The sequence below is a fragment of the Tursiops truncatus genome, chromosome 7 (genome assembly GCF_011762595.2).
Source record: "Tursiops truncatus isolate mTurTru1 chromosome 7, mTurTru1.mat.Y, whole genome shotgun sequence".
Taxonomy (NCBI): Eukaryota; Metazoa; Chordata; class Mammalia; order Artiodactyla; family Delphinidae; genus Tursiops; species Tursiops truncatus.
This window is the reverse complement of record NC_047040.1, coordinates 33,406,913-33,425,217: the sequence shown is the minus strand read 5'-3', so window position 1 is coordinate 33,425,217 and position 18,305 is coordinate 33,406,913. Positions and strand designations below refer to the sequence as shown.

General features: G+C 46.8%; 1 protein-coding gene across 1 annotated transcript; it reads left to right on the top strand.

Moving 5' to 3' along the window:
* Nucleotides 1–6,735: 6,735 nt before the first annotated feature.
* On the top strand, nucleotides 6,736–11,642 carry FZD7 (frizzled class receptor 7). The gene has a single exon (XM_019939108.3). The coding sequence runs from the start codon at nucleotides 7,561–7,563 to the stop codon at nucleotides 9,283–9,285; it is 1,725 nt and encodes a 574-aa protein (XP_019794667.1). The 5' UTR covers nucleotides 6,736–7,560; the 3' UTR covers nucleotides 9,286–11,642.
* The last annotated feature ends 6,663 nt before the right edge of the window (nucleotides 11,643–18,305 follow it).

The window sequence follows — 18,305 nt, the reverse complement described above, 5'->3', positions numbered from 1 at the left end:
TCTTCCTTCCTCCCCTTCTCCCATAGTATTCCACCGTGAGAGGTCTTTACTATCCTGTCTTTCCATCCGCGCTCCTGTTACCACCATCTAATTGCTCTCCCCACTCACCTCACTACATCATGGCTCTTGCTTCCCCTAGGCTTCTACTCCTTCCTGGTTTCGGCTTGTTCCTTTCTCATTGAATGTTTCTCAGCTTTTCTTGTCAATGTATTTTACACTCAGACTCCCCCAATGAAAGGATCTGATTGGGTGGCCACTGTATATCCAGTGGGCACACATGTTGGACAGAGGTCTGATGCCAGACAACCTCATGGCTGGGTCAGATGCTTGCCTATTGGCTCAATCATCTGGGGTTAGGGTTCATAGAGTACAGGGGGCAAGGATGGCAACATTAGTCTGAGGAAATGCTGTGAATGAACTGTAGGAGTAGCAGCTGTTACCTTTTAGAATAGCCACTGTGAACTCACTGAGCTTCATAAATGAAAGTCTCAGACCTAACATTACACCCTGCAACCAGACGTTCATCCAACCACCCCCCCTTTCTCTCTCTTATCCTCTCTTACACATACACACACGCACACACCCCTCATCCTCCTTGATGGTTCTCATTATTCCATCCTTCAGTTCAAAACCTTATCAAGTAGAGTGAGGACTTTATGCAAGACCAGAGACCTTCTATGAGGCATCAGTGACACAATACAGCTTTGTAATACGAGTCTGGGTCAGCAGTTCTCAAACCTGACTAATTCAAAAGAATCACCCGGTCAGCTTTTAAAAGTTAAATCTCCAAGTCCAACGCCAGAGATTCTGACTCAACATGTCTGAGGTGGGGCCCAAACTTCTGAAAAAACTCCTTAGGTGATGCTGATGACCGATCAGGTTTGAGATCCACTGCTCTAGCACCCATGTTCTTTCTTCTAGAAGGTTCTGGGGGATTTTATTACTACTTTGAGTCTTCTTCCTGCAGCTTTTCCTAGCTCTCTGCTGACTGTCCTGGCCTGCCAAGGTGGGGAGGGCCTGGTACCCTGTCAAATTTCCCATCTGCCCTAGTGGCTGTAGCAGAGCGCCCACATTTCCTAATCTAGAACTCACTGGTGCAGTTTCAGTAACGGGAATTAACTTGTTCCTTGGAAAATTAGAAAAAAATAGTGGTCATTACCGAGTGGGTTTGAAACCTATATAATATTCAGAGGGTCATCACCAATCTAGGCTTGATAGCCCAAGCCTAGAAAGTCTGGGGTTTCTCTAAATTTTAGAATGGCTTTTGATCCGACATATAAAAGGACCAAAATTAGTGATATTTACCATGAAGACATCAAGTAGCAGTGCAATGTGAAGTGAAAAATGTTATATAGATCAGGTTTTAGTCCTGGCTTTGCTACTATAAAAAGGATCTTATACCTGGAACCTTGAAGGATTGTTATAAAATTAGAGTTCGTGTACCTAAAGCACCTGGTACCTTATAAATGGTGGTCATTCTATTAAAAATATAACTGTTTTGGGTGCTCTAAATCATCTGAAAAGAGTAAGTCCTTATAAATCCAGTGGTGTGCTAGAATCAGCCCTTAGGGGCTCGTGAGAGCTGATTATGTGCATCTTTTCCAAACCCCAAGTTCAGTAACATCATGTAGCTGGAAATCGGCCATGGTATCAGTATTCACACCATGGAAATTGGCAAGTGTATAGGTCAGGGCTTATTTCCTGGAGACCTAGTTATTAAACATTTACCAGCATACCACCGTAAAAAATCATAACCTCAGCAAAGAGCCAACACCATAAAATACGTACCTAACTTGGTCTTTTATTTATCTCTATGATTTGCATCCATATAACCAAACCAGGATTCTGCCCACATGATATTTTGCCCACAGATCACGAAGCATTTTGTAAATATTATCTCATTAATTCCCACAACACCCTGGAGAGCTAGAGATGTTAAGTGACTTGCCTGAGGCAGGACAGGAAATCAGTGATGAAAAGCAGAACTAAACCAGTCTGTGCTAACACCTCTGCCACACTTCCTACACATCATTATTGTCCAGACTGGCATAAAGCCACGGGTAGTGATTACCAATGATGTTTTTACCTCATAACCCAAATAGCCAATAGTCAAAGACTTGGTCCAAATGCTTGGTCCTTTGAGTACAAATCTGACTCCCAAGAACGGCTCCCTTCTGCACTTGGAGGTTTTTCCCCTGGGTTGTTGATGGTCTGGTGTTAATCAACTTTCCCACATTCTTTCTCCCTCTAGTCCAATGACATGTGTTTGAAAAAGACAGTTGGCCAGAGAGAGTTAGGGTTTTGTTCTGACTCCAGTAGATGCAACTGGCATTATAACCAAGCAACATGGGTTGTTATTTGTGACCCTTTCTCTGGACACTGCAAGGGCAGAGACCCAAGAGTTGTGTCTCTCTGAGGCCTTATCTCCATAACACTTTGGGAAGGAATAAGTAACCCTTGTGGTGAACCACCTGTACAGGGGCTCACCCTTCAATGGGTTTTCACACTCTAGAGTAACTCTGCTGCCCCTTGACTGTGGGTAGACTTAGTTTCTTGCTTCTAAGGAATAAAGTAAGGCAAAAGTGACAGCATGTCACTTCCAAATTAGATTACAAAAAGACCATGACTTCTATCTCTCGGGAGCAAGGTGCCATGCTATAAGTGGCCTCATGAGAGCTGCACATAGCAAGGAACAGATGTCTCTGGCCAACAGCTAGCAAGAACCTGTGGCCTGCCAAAAGCTACGTTATGAGCTTGGAAATGGATCCTCCTCCAATCGAGCCTTGAGGTAACTGCAGCCCTGACCAACACCCTGATTGCTGTCTTGTGGGAGACCCCAAGCTAGAAGACCAAGCTAAGCACACCCAGATTGCTAACACACAGAAACTATGAGATATTAAATATTTGCTGTTTGAACCTGCTGTGTTTGGGGGTAATCTGTCATACAGCTACAGATAACTAATACAGTCCTCAGCCAACAAGGAAAATGGTCAAGTAGACTCAATCACTGGCTCTACCACACAAGCCACCTCTACATGGGAGGGCCTAGCATACCCAACAGGACATCAGCATGGCCCTCCTCTAACTCCTCTCATTCAATCTAGACATCTCTCACTTTCATAACACTTAGGGATAAAAATGTTCCCATTTTTTGAATGATCCAACACCCCAAACTAAAATGAAAAGAAGTTAATGGCAACCTGCAATTGGAAATTCCAAGTCCTCAATGTTATAAAGTCACAAACTGTCTGGTAAAAGAGAGGCCAGAAAGGAAAGTATATGCTAAAAGCTGCCCTTTTGGGTCTTGCATTAATAATTCTTGCAGCTGGAGTTTCACTACAACCACGGGATTGTGGCACCACGAAGGTGGCCATTTTCAAATCTGGCCTGACATCAGAATGTAATTCAACTAGATAAACCTGGGACTTGGCCAAGATAAGTAACATTTAAATAATTGAAGCCAATGAATAGCATCACTTTTCTATGGAACCATACGACTATGATGTGAAGAAATAAAAGCCTTTGTTGTTTTAAAGGGCAGGGACAATTGGAAGTTTTGCAGCAGACGGTTACAAAATTTTCCACCCTTAGCTCTCCAAAGAAGATACCAGTTAATGGCTTTGGGAGTTGGGTGTGGAAGTTGTTACTTGGAAAAGACAATTAAATTGATTCTGAACAGATGTGAACCAATGTTACTACATTTATCATAGAGCCTAAAACAGACTATTTAGGCCCCTACACTGTGAGCTTACTTTTCTGAACTACTCCCTTTTATTACTTAGCTCCTTGAAATCAGCATTCTATATCAGGCAAGGCATAGAAAGCTACCACACCCCTCTCACAAACAGCAAATTCTTATTTTTCAGAATAATTTTGCAGTGGTTTTTTAAAAATCATCCTAAAAAACACTACACTCTCCACAAAATTGGCTTTGCGTCTCTGTTTTTTGCACTTGTCTGCCTGGGTCAGAGAAAGAGGACTCCCATCTGTGATACATTTCATCTAGATAAATAGGGCTGGGTTTTCTTCACTTTACATGTAGATTGTTTTAAAAATATATCATTTGTCCCTCGTATTTTTTTTTAAAGATTTATTTTATTTATTTTTGGCTGAGTTGGGTCTTTGTTGCTGCATGTGGGCTTTCTCTAGTTGCAGAGAGCGGGGGCTACTCTTCGTTGCTGAGCCAGGGCTTCTCATTGCGGTGGCTTTCTCTTGCTGCGAAGCACGGGCTCTAGGCGCGTGGACTTCAGTAGTTGTGGCTCACGGGCTCTAGAGCGCAGGCTCAGTAGTTCTGGCACACGGGCTTAGTTGCTCCGCGGCATGTGGGATCTTCCCGGACAAGGGCTCGAACCCGTGTCCCCTGCATTGGCAGGCGGATTCTTAACCACTGCGCCACCAGGGAAGCCCCTGTCCCTCGAATTTTTTAAGGGCTCTCTTTTTTTCCCCTCTTTTTCAAAAATGATTCCTATTACCTCAGCAGGGAGTTGTCTGGGGCTATAATATGAGGAGAAGAAGCTCATAACTAAACTGGTTTTAGTGGTATTTAAGATAGTATTTTATCCTGTCAGTTTTCATTTTATTAGATGACAGTGCTTGTAATTTCTCCCTCAATAAGCAAAGATGACTTAGATCAGTGGCCTGATGAATAAGCACGAACATTTGATTTAGAAAAGGAGACCATCCTGGAGCTGGCAGAGAGAAAAAAGGATTTCCAACCCCCCACCACACACACTTTAAATGACAAAGCAAAGAAGCAGCACCGTCTTTAAACAACATCTTTCAAGGCAATCAATATCAAGGCTCCCCAGGGTTAGGTGATAAGAATAATAATTTAGAAAGAAAATGAGGAGCCCTTAAAAAATACAAGGAGGCAATGAAACATTTTAAAAGAAAATATTATTAATCCTTCCTATTACCTTGAGGCAGACACTCCAAAAGAAAGAAAGAAGGAAAGAAAAAAAAAAGTCCTGGGTGTGAAGGGAAAACTGATGCTTTGGAAGAAAAAGATGAGGACTCCTGTTGCGGGCCGGACGGAGAATGGGAGCAGTCTGACACCCTACCTTGGCCTAAATGATTCAGCCCTCCAGACCCATTAACAAGAGTGGAGAAGGACAAAGAACTGTGAAGTGGAAGGACAGATTCCCCGTAAACCAGTAATAGAAAAGAAAGGAAAACAGAGGAAGCCAAAGTCTCCCATAGAAGGGAACCCAATTAACTGTCTTCGATTTCAGGATCAGTGTTTTCTTGCTGGAGAAGAGGCTCACTGGGGGCAGCAGAGGCAGCAACTTCTGCAAACATGCATCCTGATCAGAAATCCCTCAGGGCTCTAGCGCCTGAAACTGAGCTGGCAGGAGTGAGGGCTCAGCCAGGAGTTAACACTTTTTAAGGCATAGAATTGCTGTGCGTGTGCGTGTGTGTGTGACAGAGAAGCAGATTTTTCCTTTCTCAACATGTCACTTTCCTGCATAGGAATTCATGATATTCCTCGCAGTCCAGCCAGAGAGGAGAAACACCCCCCCGCCCCCGCCCCCGCCCCCGTAACTTCTGATCTCGCCGGGAGTAACCAGAGAGAGCGCGCCCGCGCCCACTGCCTTCAGCCGGGCGAAGATTTGACCGGGAACAAAAGGACGCTCGCCAATCAGAAAACGCTACCCGAGAACAAGGATAACTACTCTTTGTGTTTTGAAAACTCTTTAATTAGCAAATGCCCTTGGTTTCTAATACGCATGAAAACTTTTCTACGGAAATTCTATGGATCAAAATCATTGCTTCTGCGACGAAGGTGGGATCCCGAAGGGCCACGCGTCGCAGAACTAAGGAAAACAAGGCAATCAAATACTCGCTTTAAACCGTACAGTGTTCCTGGACACTCGGCCGCAGGTTTTTTTACCGTAATTTTCCCCAACACTGTCTTAGTTTTCTAATGACTTCTCTAAAGCTATACCAGATCCCTAGACTCTGGGCCGTGCGCTCGGTCAAGGCGGGCTGGGGCCTGGGTCCCCGGCGCCCGCCGCTCCCCGGCTCTCTCCCCTCAGAGGGGTCTGCACTTACTTGGGCCTTAAGCCGGCCCCCTCCGCCCGACTCCGATTTCTCCCTGGACGCGGCCCCTCCTCCTTTTTACCGCGGGGAGAGGGGGTGAGAGGGGATTGTGGCCTCACGTGGTCTGAGTCCCGGGAGAGAAAAGCAATCCGCGAGGCGCACCCCTTTCTTGCCCCATACCGAACCCCACATTTAGGATCCCGCTACCTAAAAGCGCCCAGCCAAACCCAGCATTTTCAGCCCGGGGAGAGCTAAAGTGGCTCCGGATTACGTCTCTCTCCGCTGAGGCGCTGCTCTATTCTCAGCTTCTCCTTGCAAAAGCCTTGCCCGGTGTGCGCCCTTCGGTTTAGGAATGTGTATTTTAGTGTATCCGGAAGAGGAACAAATCTTTCAAGCAAATTCCCTTTCTGGTGCGCTCCCCCCCTCCCCAGGCGAGCGAATTCAGGGTAAAAGTTTTTCTTAACTTTTCCCTCCCAGCCCCCTGCCCCTCCCCTCAGGAATCCGCCCAGAGCGCTGCGGACAGTGCCTCTCCGGTTCCCTAGCCCGCCCCTTCCGACTTCCACCCAATCCAAAGGCGGCCACACAGAAAACAAAGGCTGCCATTGGGCCTCCCTGGAGCTCGAGGGCCCGCCCCCGGAGTGGTTTGTCAATGGGGGGAGGGGAGGGGGCGGGGCGGCCCGGAACCCTGCAAGCCCGACGCTTCTTCTGGCGAGTTGAGCGGCTCCGAGGCGTTACTCTGCGCTCCCTCCCGGCGGGCGGCGGTGGCTGCGGGCGCTGGGACTCACCAGCCAGGGTTGCGCGGGGCTGGAGAGGCCAGGCCCAGGCCAAGGGCACCGGGATCTCGCAGCTTTGGACGCAGTGTGACTGGATTTCTTGAAAGAACTCGCTGAGCTCTTGGCTCCAAGAAGCCGATCGGACTCAGCGAGAATCAGCCGTTTGGCTAAAACTTGGGGCCAAGATTTTGGGGCTGAAGAAGGAGCGGGGAGTGGAGAAGGAGGCGAAGGAGGAGGAGGCGGCGGCGAGCGGAGCCTCGAGGCGAGGAGGCGGAGCAGCACCGTAGAGGCGGCGGCTTTGGCTAGCAAGCGGCGGCGCCCGGCTCTCGCCTGCTCGGGGGCCGGACTTGTTGTGGGGGGCGCGCGCGTTACTGTGCGCTGTGAGTCAAGAGACTTGGGCAAACTTTGAAGGGTAACCGGAGACGCTTGTTGCTCCTCGCCGCAGAAAAAGCCTCACCGTTACGTCGCGGCGAGCGGAGAAGGCGGCCCCCGCCGGCGCCCCCGGCCCAGGCAGACGAGTTTGGGCCCCCGGCTGCTGCGCGAGTGCCGGGCGGGGGTGGCGGCGGCGCCCCCTCAGCGCGAGCACCCCAGCTGCAGCGCCCTCGGCTGCGCACCGCCCACGGCCCAGCCCCGGCGCCGCGAAGACTCTCATGCGCCCGGCGCGGCGGCGCCTCCCCGGATCCCAGCCTTTCCCGGCTGCCTTGTCGCGATTCTCGGGCTGAGAACGCCGCTGCACCCGCGGCCGGCGATGCTGGGCCCCTGCGCGGCACCGTCGCGCTCGCCTCTGGGCCTGTGTACTCTGGTGATTGCGCTGCTGGGCGCACTGCCCGCGGGCGCCGGGGCGCAGCAGTATCACGGCGAGAAGGGCATCTCAGTGCCGGATCACGGCTTCTGCCAGCCCATCTCCATCCCGCTGTGCACGGACATCGCCTACAACCAGACCATCCTGCCCAACCTGCTGGGTCACACGAACCAAGAGGATGCGGGCCTCGAGGTGCACCAGTTCTACCCGCTGGTGAAGGTGCAGTGTTCTCCCGAGCTGCGCTTCTTCCTGTGCTCCATGTACGCACCCGTGTGTACCGTGCTCGATAAGGCCATCCCGCCGTGCCGCTCTCTGTGCGAGCGTGCCCGCCAGGGCTGTGAGGCGCTCATGAACAAGTTCGGCTTCCAGTGGCCTGAGCGGCTGCGTTGCGAGAACTTCCCTGTGCACGGCGCCGGAGAGATCTGCGTGGGCCAGAACACTTCGGACGGCTCCGGCAGCGCGGGAGGCGGCCCCACCGCCTATCCCACCGCGCCCTACATGCCCGACCTGCCCTTCACCGCGCTGCCTCCGGGGGCCGCTGACGGCAGGGGCCGCTCAGCCTTCCCCTTCTCGTGCCCACGCCAGCTCAAGGTACCCCCCTACCTCGGCTACCGTTTCCTGGGGGAGCGCGACTGCGGCGCCCCTTGCGAGCCGGGCCGCGCCAACGGCCTCATGTACTTTAAGGAGGAAGAGAGGCGCTTCGCCCGCCTCTGGGTGGGCGTGTGGTCAGTGCTGTGCTGCGCCTCGACGCTCTTCACCGTGCTTACCTACCTAGTGGACATGCGGCGCTTCAGCTACCCAGAGCGGCCTATCATCTTCCTATCGGGCTGCTATTTCATGGTGGCCGTGGCGCACGTGGCCGGCTTCCTGTTGGAGGACCGCGCGGTGTGCGTGGAGCGCTTCTCAGACGACGGCTACCGCACGGTGGCGCAGGGCACCAAGAAGGAAGGTTGCACCATCCTCTTCATGGTGCTCTACTTCTTCGGCATGGCCAGTTCCATCTGGTGGGTCATCCTGTCGCTCACCTGGTTCCTGGCGGCCGGCATGAAGTGGGGCCACGAGGCCATCGAGGCCAACTCGCAGTACTTCCACCTGGCCGCGTGGGCGGTGCCCGCTGTCAAGACTATCACCATCCTGGCCATGGGCCAGGTGGACGGAGACCTGCTCAGCGGGGTGTGCTACGTGGGCCTGTCCAGCGTGGACGCGCTGCGGGGCTTCGTGCTGGCGCCCCTGTTCGTCTACCTCTTCATCGGCACGTCCTTCCTGCTGGCCGGCTTCGTGTCGCTGTTCCGCATCCGCACCATCATGAAGCACGACGGCACCAAGACCGAGAAGCTGGAGAAGCTCATGGTGCGCATCGGCGTCTTCAGCGTGCTCTACACCGTGCCGGCCACCATCGTTCTGGCCTGCTACTTCTACGAGCAGGCCTTTCGCGAACACTGGGAGCGCACCTGGCTCCTGCAGACGTGCAAGAGCTACGCGGTGCCCTGCCCGCCCGGCCACTTCCCGCCCATGAGCCCCGACTTCACTGTCTTCATGATCAAGTACCTGATGACCATGATCGTAGGCATCACCACTGGCTTCTGGATCTGGTCCGGCAAGACGCTGCAGTCGTGGCGCCGCTTCTACCACAGACTCAGCCACAGCAGCAAGGGGGAGACTGCGGTATGAGCCCCGGCCCCTCCCCCACCCTTCCTTCTCCCACCCCCTAGCAGGGGGAAAGGCGCGGTAGGGGAAGAACTGCGGGGTAGGGGGGGGCTTGTTTCTGTCACCTTACGCTCCAGTGAGAAGTGACCTAGAAGTGAGAAGATATAGGTAGAGATATACGTGGGTTTGGAAAAGAGGCCTGAGTGGAAAGACGGTTTGGATGAAAAGACTTCTGGCAAAGACTTGCAGGATGATGACGGTCATCATCATGTTAATCCTGTACGGTACGGACCGACCTGGGTCAATCGAAAAGATTGAGATCAGAAGGTTGCTGTGAGTTCTTCTCGGCTCTGGGGCCGAACTGGGACTGTGAGCGATTCCCCTGCTGCAAGACAAGTGGCCTGTCCTCACTCCTGTGAGGCCCGGGTGAAAGGCACAGCTCTGTCTGCGGCGGCTGCTTTGTTGGGAAAAGGGAGGACTCCCTGCAGAGTCCTTGTTAAGCGGTGGTCAAACCGTAATCTCTTTTCACTGGGGCCATACTGGAGCCCAGATGGGTTAATTTCCAGGGTCAGACATTACAGTCTCTCCTCGCCTGCCTCCTCCCGCCTGTCTTTCCTCCTCTGCTCCTTTCAAGTCTTGTAAAGTAAGCATTTTGAAGTCTTGGGAGGCCTGCCTCCTAGAATCCTAATGTGAGGATGCAAAAGAAATGAAGCTAACATTTTGCAGCAAGGGAAAGACGGCGAGTAGTAGGTATTTCTACTACTTTTTTTCTTTTCTGGGGAAGGCAGGAGGAAGAAAGAAGGGTGTTTTATTTGGTTTAATACCCTGAAAAGAAGTGATGACTTGTTGCTTTTCAAAACAGGAATGCATTTTCCCCCCTGTCTTTGTTGTAAGAGACAAAAGAGGAAACAAGTGTCTCCCTGTGGAAAGGAACAACTGTGAAGAAGACAGCAACTTTTATAGGCAAAGCAGCGCAAATCTGAAGTTTCCCTTTGAATGTTAATTTGGTTGCGATAAACATTCCTTTTTAAGGAAAAGTGAAGGGCAGTGTGCTTCCATACCCCTTTCCGTCAGAGGTTCTGAGTTGGCTAAAGGAAATGCAAGGGGTTTTGTTGTGTTTGTTTTAAGTAAATTTAATTCAGAACACATGATCTAACAGGCTCTGTTAAAACGTTCAGGGAAATCTCCCACTTCATTTTTTCTTCTTCCCATAAACCTGCATTTAGGGTTTTTTTTCTATTTTTTTCACTCCAATTTGAATCCTTCAAGATAAAAGGAGAAGCATAATGCCTTTAGCCTCATAATAAAGGAACGTTAAATTTTTTAAAAAGTAAAAAAGCATTTTGTCCTGTTTCCTTTGTTCCATAAATCCATTTATAAAATATCATGTGTATGCTGACCCTGTCTTTGTGTGGCCGGGTGGGAAGGTGACCTGCAGAAATGACAGTGAGTGAAGCGGACAGTTCAAACCATGGGCCCCATTTTTAAGGAAAGTCATTAAAAGAAGGTAAACTTCAAAGTAATTCTGGAGTTCTTTGAAATGTGCTGGATGACTTAAATTTATTAATCTTAAATCATGTACTTTTTTTTCTATAATAGAACTCCAATTCTTTTGCGTAATGGGCTAAAGCTGAGCAGAGAATCATGGGAGCTAACCTTTACTCCACCTTTGACACCACCCTCCAATCTGCCAACACTATCCTATTTCTCAAAACAGTCTTTAAATGCTGTTTTAAATAGTTTTTAAATCATAGAGGGTACTGTCAGGAGTACAAGTTGCTTTATATATGTAATGTTAGGTTGAGTGGAGCTGCTTTTTATATTAAAGTTAACATTGACCTTGTGTTCCTTAAACCTCCAAAACTGTCTGATTTGTCAGATTTTTAAAACTCCCACTACACAGTTTTTGGCATCTTTTGTGTTGTATCTCTTGCATGTGAAATTTGTAAAATAGAGACAAGTGCAGTATGTATATTTTGTAAATCTCCCATTTTTGTAAGAAAATATATATTGTATTTATACATTTTTACTTTGGATTTTTGTTTTGTTTTGCCTTTAAAAATCTACAAGGAAGCCCCACTTTATCACTTGTACAGATCACAAATAAATTTTTTTTTAAATACAAAGTGAACGTATACTTAGTTTATGGTTCCTATGTAAGCCAAAGAATAGAATGTTGTATTATGGAAAGATGGTATGGAGGTATGCCACTGTATGTGTCCCTCATAGAGGAAGATGTTATATATATTAAGGTCTTTTTTTCTTGCCTTTTAAAACACAGAGTGTGATGAATGCCTTCACTGTCCTTTTTTTTTTTTTCTGTTGTTGTTGCTTCCGGCCTCTCTCCACACCACCCTACCACACACACCACTAAGCTTTTTCACATCCTGCTCTGGATAAATTACTGAAGGTACCGAATAAGCATCTCTTTTAGAGGGGTGCTGTGTGATCCATGTTTTTACTACCCTTCAGGCATACAGTCCATATTTGAAAGAGGACTAGATATTTTTGGTCCACTTTTCTGGAGATGTTTTCCTTGGGAAGAATTCTGAGATTTTTTTTTTTTTTTTAATCACTGATTGGTGTTTTTGTATGCTAAGGTCCCTTATCTAAAGTGTAGGGACTTAAATCCTTTGGGTTCAGGTGGTTGGGAAAGTCTGTAGTTGATTCCAGAGATCATAACAGGGGCATTGCACGTGGAGCCTTCCCAGCTGTAGGCTTCACTCTACCTTGTAGGTCAATTGAGCCAGAGGTCAAGTGATTCCCCAAGATGGCAGTGACTCAGCAGCTCCGGCAGGAATAGACTCCACGCCTGACCCCAGGATGGCCTCAGAAGCCACTGAAGCTATTCTTTCCTCTTGTCAGAGAGGCTAACTTTGGAATCAGATTAGACCGAGAAGCCTTCGCTATCCAGGCACTTTGATATTAAACAGTCCCTCAGGGAAATAATAAAGGCATTCTAAATACTTCCAATACAAGCCTCGTTAGCTTTTTTTGTTGTTGTTGTTTCACTTTAATTCAGGTGTCTATTTGCTGGCTTTTCATAATAGAGTCCCCTCATTCTCTGGCAGTCATCACAGCAGCAGACAGGACGCTGCTGTTTCTCCTTCCCTGCTTTGGCTCTAAGTTTCTGTACTTCTAAAGCTCAACAGAAACAGTTCTGTTTTTGTTTTAATTAATAGGCTCACACACATGGCTGGTGTGTTTTACAAACACATGGAATGAAAACCAGTGACAGTCCTCACCAAGAGGAGGAAGGCTTGCGGCTGCACTGTGTGCAAAGCGGCTTTAAGATCCTCCTGGGTTTTGAACATCACAATGGGTGGGAGGTCATCTTAAGCTGTGAAGATTTTGGCATCGAGGAAGGAAAAAAAGAGCGACTTCAAGTCTCTTAAGGTTTATCCCGTTTTTGCTCATAAAATGACACCTTTTAGGTTAAAGAATGCCTCTTTTAACACCACAGTAATACTGCCTGTTAAGAATGTTTGCTTTTGGAGTAGGTGGAAGGCTCCCAATGGGGTTTTTTGCTCACAGATTAACTGCTGAAGGCACTTAGACCCTTCTGTGGGAGAGCTATGTGACTGCTCCTGTAAATGTGTCCCCTTCCTCTCTTGTCAGTGCTGCCTCGTCCTGCAGGGCGCTCAGATTGCAGAGCACTTGTCTTTAGCGAGGGAACAAAGACTGTGTATGAATAAATTACTAGCTGCTTTTTTGCGAGCAAAGATAAAACTGTTCAGTTTAATTCCTTTCACAATGTGGTACGTCCTAACGTCATAGATTCTTACCTAAGAATTTTAGAGGCTTGGGGATCCTTAAGGAGGTGCATCTTTGCAGAAAATAGGTGAGAGAGAGAGTGCTTGTGAAAGGGCATGTGTGGAGTTTAGGAAAAACATTGGCAGGAGTTTGGTGTTAATCCCTAGTTAAGGAGCAGAAACACTTGTGAACATTTTCTTCAGTTTATAAAACAAAATTAGTCTATACAATAACCCTCTGCAACACCTAATCATTTAAAGTAGGTTTGTGAGAAATCTTGGTGAGAAACAAATAAATGTCCTGTTGACAACATCTCACCATTAAAGAAAAAGTAGATTTTTTTAATGTGCTTGATAGAAAATAGTGATATCAGAAATTCTCTGGGTAGAACTATAGAAGTGTAACAGCTGTAGGTTTGAGCCCTGTAATTATACTGAGAAATTCTCTTCTAACTCTCCCATCTTTAATTTCACTGAAAAGGCAGGTGGCTATTTATAGATGGTATATTTTTATATATGCATATGTGGATGGTGAATAACAGTCTACAGGGCTCCAGGAAATTCTAGTAGAGACCGAAGCACGCCAACGTGGACTTAAATATTTCATAGATCTGTTCTATTTTTCTCTTATTTCACTGTCAGTAACATTAAAGTGATTTCATAAAACTTGGTTTTTCAACTCTTACTTTCCCATTAGCGATATTTCTTACCTCTGGATCTGTATTCCTCACATTTCATAGAAAAGTGAACGAGTTAAAAAGGTACCATTAAAATGTCAGGTCTTTGGTAAATACACATTGTGCCTCTTACTCTCCGGTTGGAAAAAAAAAAGTTCTAATTGGAATTTTCTCAGTACCACAGTGGTGGAGAAAGGGAAGTTGAGTCAAGACAATAGTTTATTATAAGTGATCTAGTCCAAGAAGCACTGATCAAGCAACCACTACAGAAAAGGTAGTATGACAGGTACTAAAGGGATTACAGGATTACAGATAAAAGCAAGAAAGACACATTCCACCTAAAGTAACTTGCAGCATAGTTCACGGTGAGGGAGGACAGCATCCCCCATGGAGGAATAAGCAACTAATTATCTTTCCAGGAAGAACTTGACAAGCGTCATCACAGAGGCCCAAATGCTATTTAGAATAATATTACTTGACATTTGGCGGCATTTACTGTTTTAAAGGCTGCTTTCACATTCACTATTTGACTTTATCCTCAAAATTATTGTAACAATCACGTAACATGGAATAATTCCTGAAGAAGCTGAAAGGCTTAGTGAGTTGAAGTGACACAGGAAGAGGAAAGAATCATCTCCCGTCCTCAGATTCTGAGCTCATCGCACTCCCTGTAACATGCCACACAGCCTCTCTCTAAAAGTACTGGGAGGTTCAGTCGTGGGAATAACCTATCTAATTGCAGAGGGTGGGTATCCGGCAAGAATACATTTCCCAAGAACTCAGATTATGTGATTCACCATAACTTTCATGCTCTTAGATCAATTCCTTCATCTCATGGGCCTTGCTTTCCTCAACTGGTGAAGTTGACGTCTGAGACCAAGGCCCTCCTCCAGCATCCTGCGATTCCAAGCGGCTGGTATGAAGTACAAATATGGCTCATCCATTTGTGGACCATCCGCGGCTATTTTGAAATCCCTGACTGGTTGTTTTTTCCTCCTGTAGGCCAGTGTGTCCCACCTCTCAGCAAACCAAGCCACTGTGTGCTCAGTGAAGGAAAATGAACTTTCCGTCGGCCATTATAAGCGCAATTCAAAGTAAAGTAAAAGTAAAATCATTAGTGTATTACTGTACACTGAAGCCAAAATATGAGTTTGGGAGGCTGTCTAGTTTCTTCAACTAGCTACCATCTTCTCCTCACTCCTCTTCATAAGCAATTGCTTTCTGCCACTGGGAGTCTGCCTTCCTCAATGCCAAAGGGGTTTATTGCATCAGATCTTCTCGGTTTCTCTCAAAGACCACGTCCATATCACAACCAGGTTGGCTGCAGTCTCCTTATCCTGGAATTCTCATTGCTGGGTATTTCAAAGCCAAATCAACGTTTTATGTGGCTGAAATAATAGGACAAAGGTTTTTGGTTCTGAACAGTTATACCGGCCAAAATTTTAAATGCTTCTCTAGGTCATTGTCCTTAAAGCCTCTTTCAGAAGACTTCAAACTAACAAAAGAATATTGAAACTACTATGAGGGATTCCAGTGTGCTTTGGCTGGGGGTCTACTTCACTTTGGAAGGACCTTTTGGGGAGCTCAAGGCCACCTCTTGCTGTTGAGCTTCCTTTAAAATGCTTCACACCTGCAAATCTGTTTATGTGGCATTTCCCTAACATCAGTTCAGCTTCGAGTTCAAGAAGTGGTCTCCGAGAGATGGGCATATCAGAATAGAAGCAAGAAAGGGCATTTAGGGGCAGAAACAAAGGGAGGAAAAGTGAAGAGATAAAGTGCCACAGAGTCCATAAATGAAAACAAGCTGCTCAATTGATTTAGGTAAGACAACCACCTCATACCACCTACCCTTAGAAAATGTGATCCCCAAACTTCAGCGTGGCCTTGCAGATTCTGGAGGACAATTCATTCAAAGGGAGAAGCATCTTGGGGAGAGTATGGTGGGACGGTGGATAGGAAATGTAGTAACGAACAATGAAACTTGTGTGGCATAACCTAGCACCAGTTATATTTTTTAATTTCCAAAGGAAAACAAATGGCATGTAGCATTTAGTTCCAGTTTCCAAATCTGGGTTAGCTGGAAGGAGGGATGCATGGCAGCTGGTCCCTGAGTTGCTTTTTGTAGCAGATGATGTACAGAATAAGCCCTTGAGCTAAAAATCATGAGTTATCTTCAGTGCCAACAAATTATTTCTTGAGGACCTAGGACATGCCAGGTGCTGTGCCAGGCACTGGGTTTAGCAGACTGACTTCTGGAAATTGTTATCCTGAGTCTTCGCCAGAGCTAAGCACATACTTCTCACCTCACTTATTTCCCACACCAGCCTCTCAAGTGGGGAGTGGGCCAGAAATACCTTCACTGGTGTTTACAAACTATCTTTCTCGCCACTGTCCTAAAGTACAATAAGTGGTTACTGGTATCTTGATCACATTCTGAAGATGGGGAAACTAGTGAGGCTAAAAGCAGCTTGTTCAGTGTCTTGAGTAATCCTGGGCCAGGCCATAATGAAGAATACACTCAGGATTCCCAAAGACCCTGAATCTGAGCTTCAAGATGGGGTGTGGCCAGAAGGAGAGGGACATAAGGTGGACAGGGGAGTGACGGGTGATTCGGACCAGCTTTGGGAAAGGGAGCATGACTGCACAAACACTTTGCCAAGGGCAGTGAAGACTGGCTCTTTGTACTTTGCTGATATTGTCATTATCTTTTTTTTTTTTTTTTTTTTTTGCCCTACGCGGGCCTCTCACTGCCGTGGCCTCTCCCGTTGCCGAGCACAGGCTCCAGACGCGCAGGCTCAGCGGCCATGGCTCACGGGCCCAGCCGCTCCGCGGCATGTGGGATCCTCCCGGACCGGGGCACGAACCTGTGTCCCCTGCATTGGCAGGCGGACTCTCAACCACGGCGCCACCAGGGAAGCCCATAGCTTTCTTAAAAAAAAGCCAAAAGGCTTGATAAAGTCAGAAGAGCCCCAGAAAATAAGAACAAGTGTTCAAACCAAATCATCCTCTCAAGTCCTAAAGATGTTTTATTTTACTGCTAGCACAAGTAGCTGACAAAAAGGAAGGCTAAAAATTAAGCTTTCAAGTTCTCCCTTCGGGGTTCACTTAGGGGAACTCCCTCTACAAAAGTGGATTCATATTTCTTTTAAGGTGGGAATCTATTTCACTGTAAGAGTTAAGTGAAACAGCAAGGAAATTCAGTTAGTTCATCTCTGATGAGAGGAAGGTGACATACAATTCTTCCATTCACCAAGTGGTTTTTGGTCTACAGGTTATACAAAATGTTTACTCCAGATAACTAAGTCCCCTTTCAGCACACACACCACTATTATGCATTTATAACTGCACTGTGCTCGTCTCTCAGCATTGCCCAAATCTGTCTGATCAGTTGAAGTGGAGGCTGAAAAAATCTAAATTCGATCTCTACTATCCAATCAGAATCTACCTAGATTGCCTTTCCTTATTTTTAAATCATAAAACAATTTTCTGCTAGTCAGAATACCGTTTGGACTCTGCTTACAAACAGAAATACTCAATGGGTTCCACCTCCATGACAGGTACTGCATGTGTAGGGTAAACATTATGGTGTCTCTTAATCCTGGCTATTCGATTTAAAAAATGAAAGAACTTAACCCAAGTTTAGCCTTCTGCATAGGATCAGCCTTAAAGAAAAAGCAGAATTGAGTAAGCCTCATTTTCCTCAGGGACACTTCTTTTACCCTAGAGATCTTTCTTACCTGTTATTGTGAACCAAGAAAAAGGAAACACAAAGATGGAATGAGTTTAAAAAAAAATCAAAGGGAAAACCCAGGAAGGAGAGAGAGCAAGATAGCAAGAGAAAATTCTGAACACAGCCCTGCTTCTGAACCACTGACACCTCAATTCAATCATTCCTTTGACAACTATTAGTTGAAATAGTTGAGAGATCATTACTGTCATTCCCTGTGCCCCAGAGTTATGATGAATGGTAACATTAATTGAGGGTTTTGATGCACCAGATGCATATGCAGAGTATACTAAGCACATCTTATCTCATTCGATTCTCTCAACAACTCTCTGAGATAGATACTATTATCCCAATTTAAAGATAGGGAAAGCTGAGTCACCAAGAGGTTAAGTTACTTGCCCAAGACCCCTTGATTCCTATGCTGTACTGCATTCCTCTTTCTGCTTTTTTTTCCTACCCTGACTACTGAATTGTTGGTACCCATAGAATAGGCTCTGTTTCTCTGAAATAACTCTAAAACTGTGATTAGCTTTTCTTCGGATTGTGAAATATATTTATTCCAAGTCATGCGTTACTTGTTAGCAGGGTATTAGACCCTGTTTTTCCATTATCTATGCTTAATGACTTTACCCCACATGGCAGGGTATCACAGGAGGATCATGGCCACCAGTGGGGGAGCTGGTGACTGGTGGAGCCAAAGTGGATTTGGATTGAGCTCATCTCATTGTGTTGTTACATAAAAGTGGTTGCAGGGGAGCCCAGTAAGAGCCCCCCTTGGGCAAAGTGATTCCAGAAGATCAACATCCAAGTCTGCATGACGACTGCGTGTGGTCCCCAAGTGTTCACTCTGAGTCCAATCTCCAAACTCCCCATGAAGATGAGGATTTG

Coding starts and splice junctions, on each gene's coding strand:
- FZD7 (XM_019939108.3), top strand. CDS start 7,561: ATGCTGGGCCCCTGCGCGGCACCGTCGCGCTCGCCTCTGGGCCTGTGT.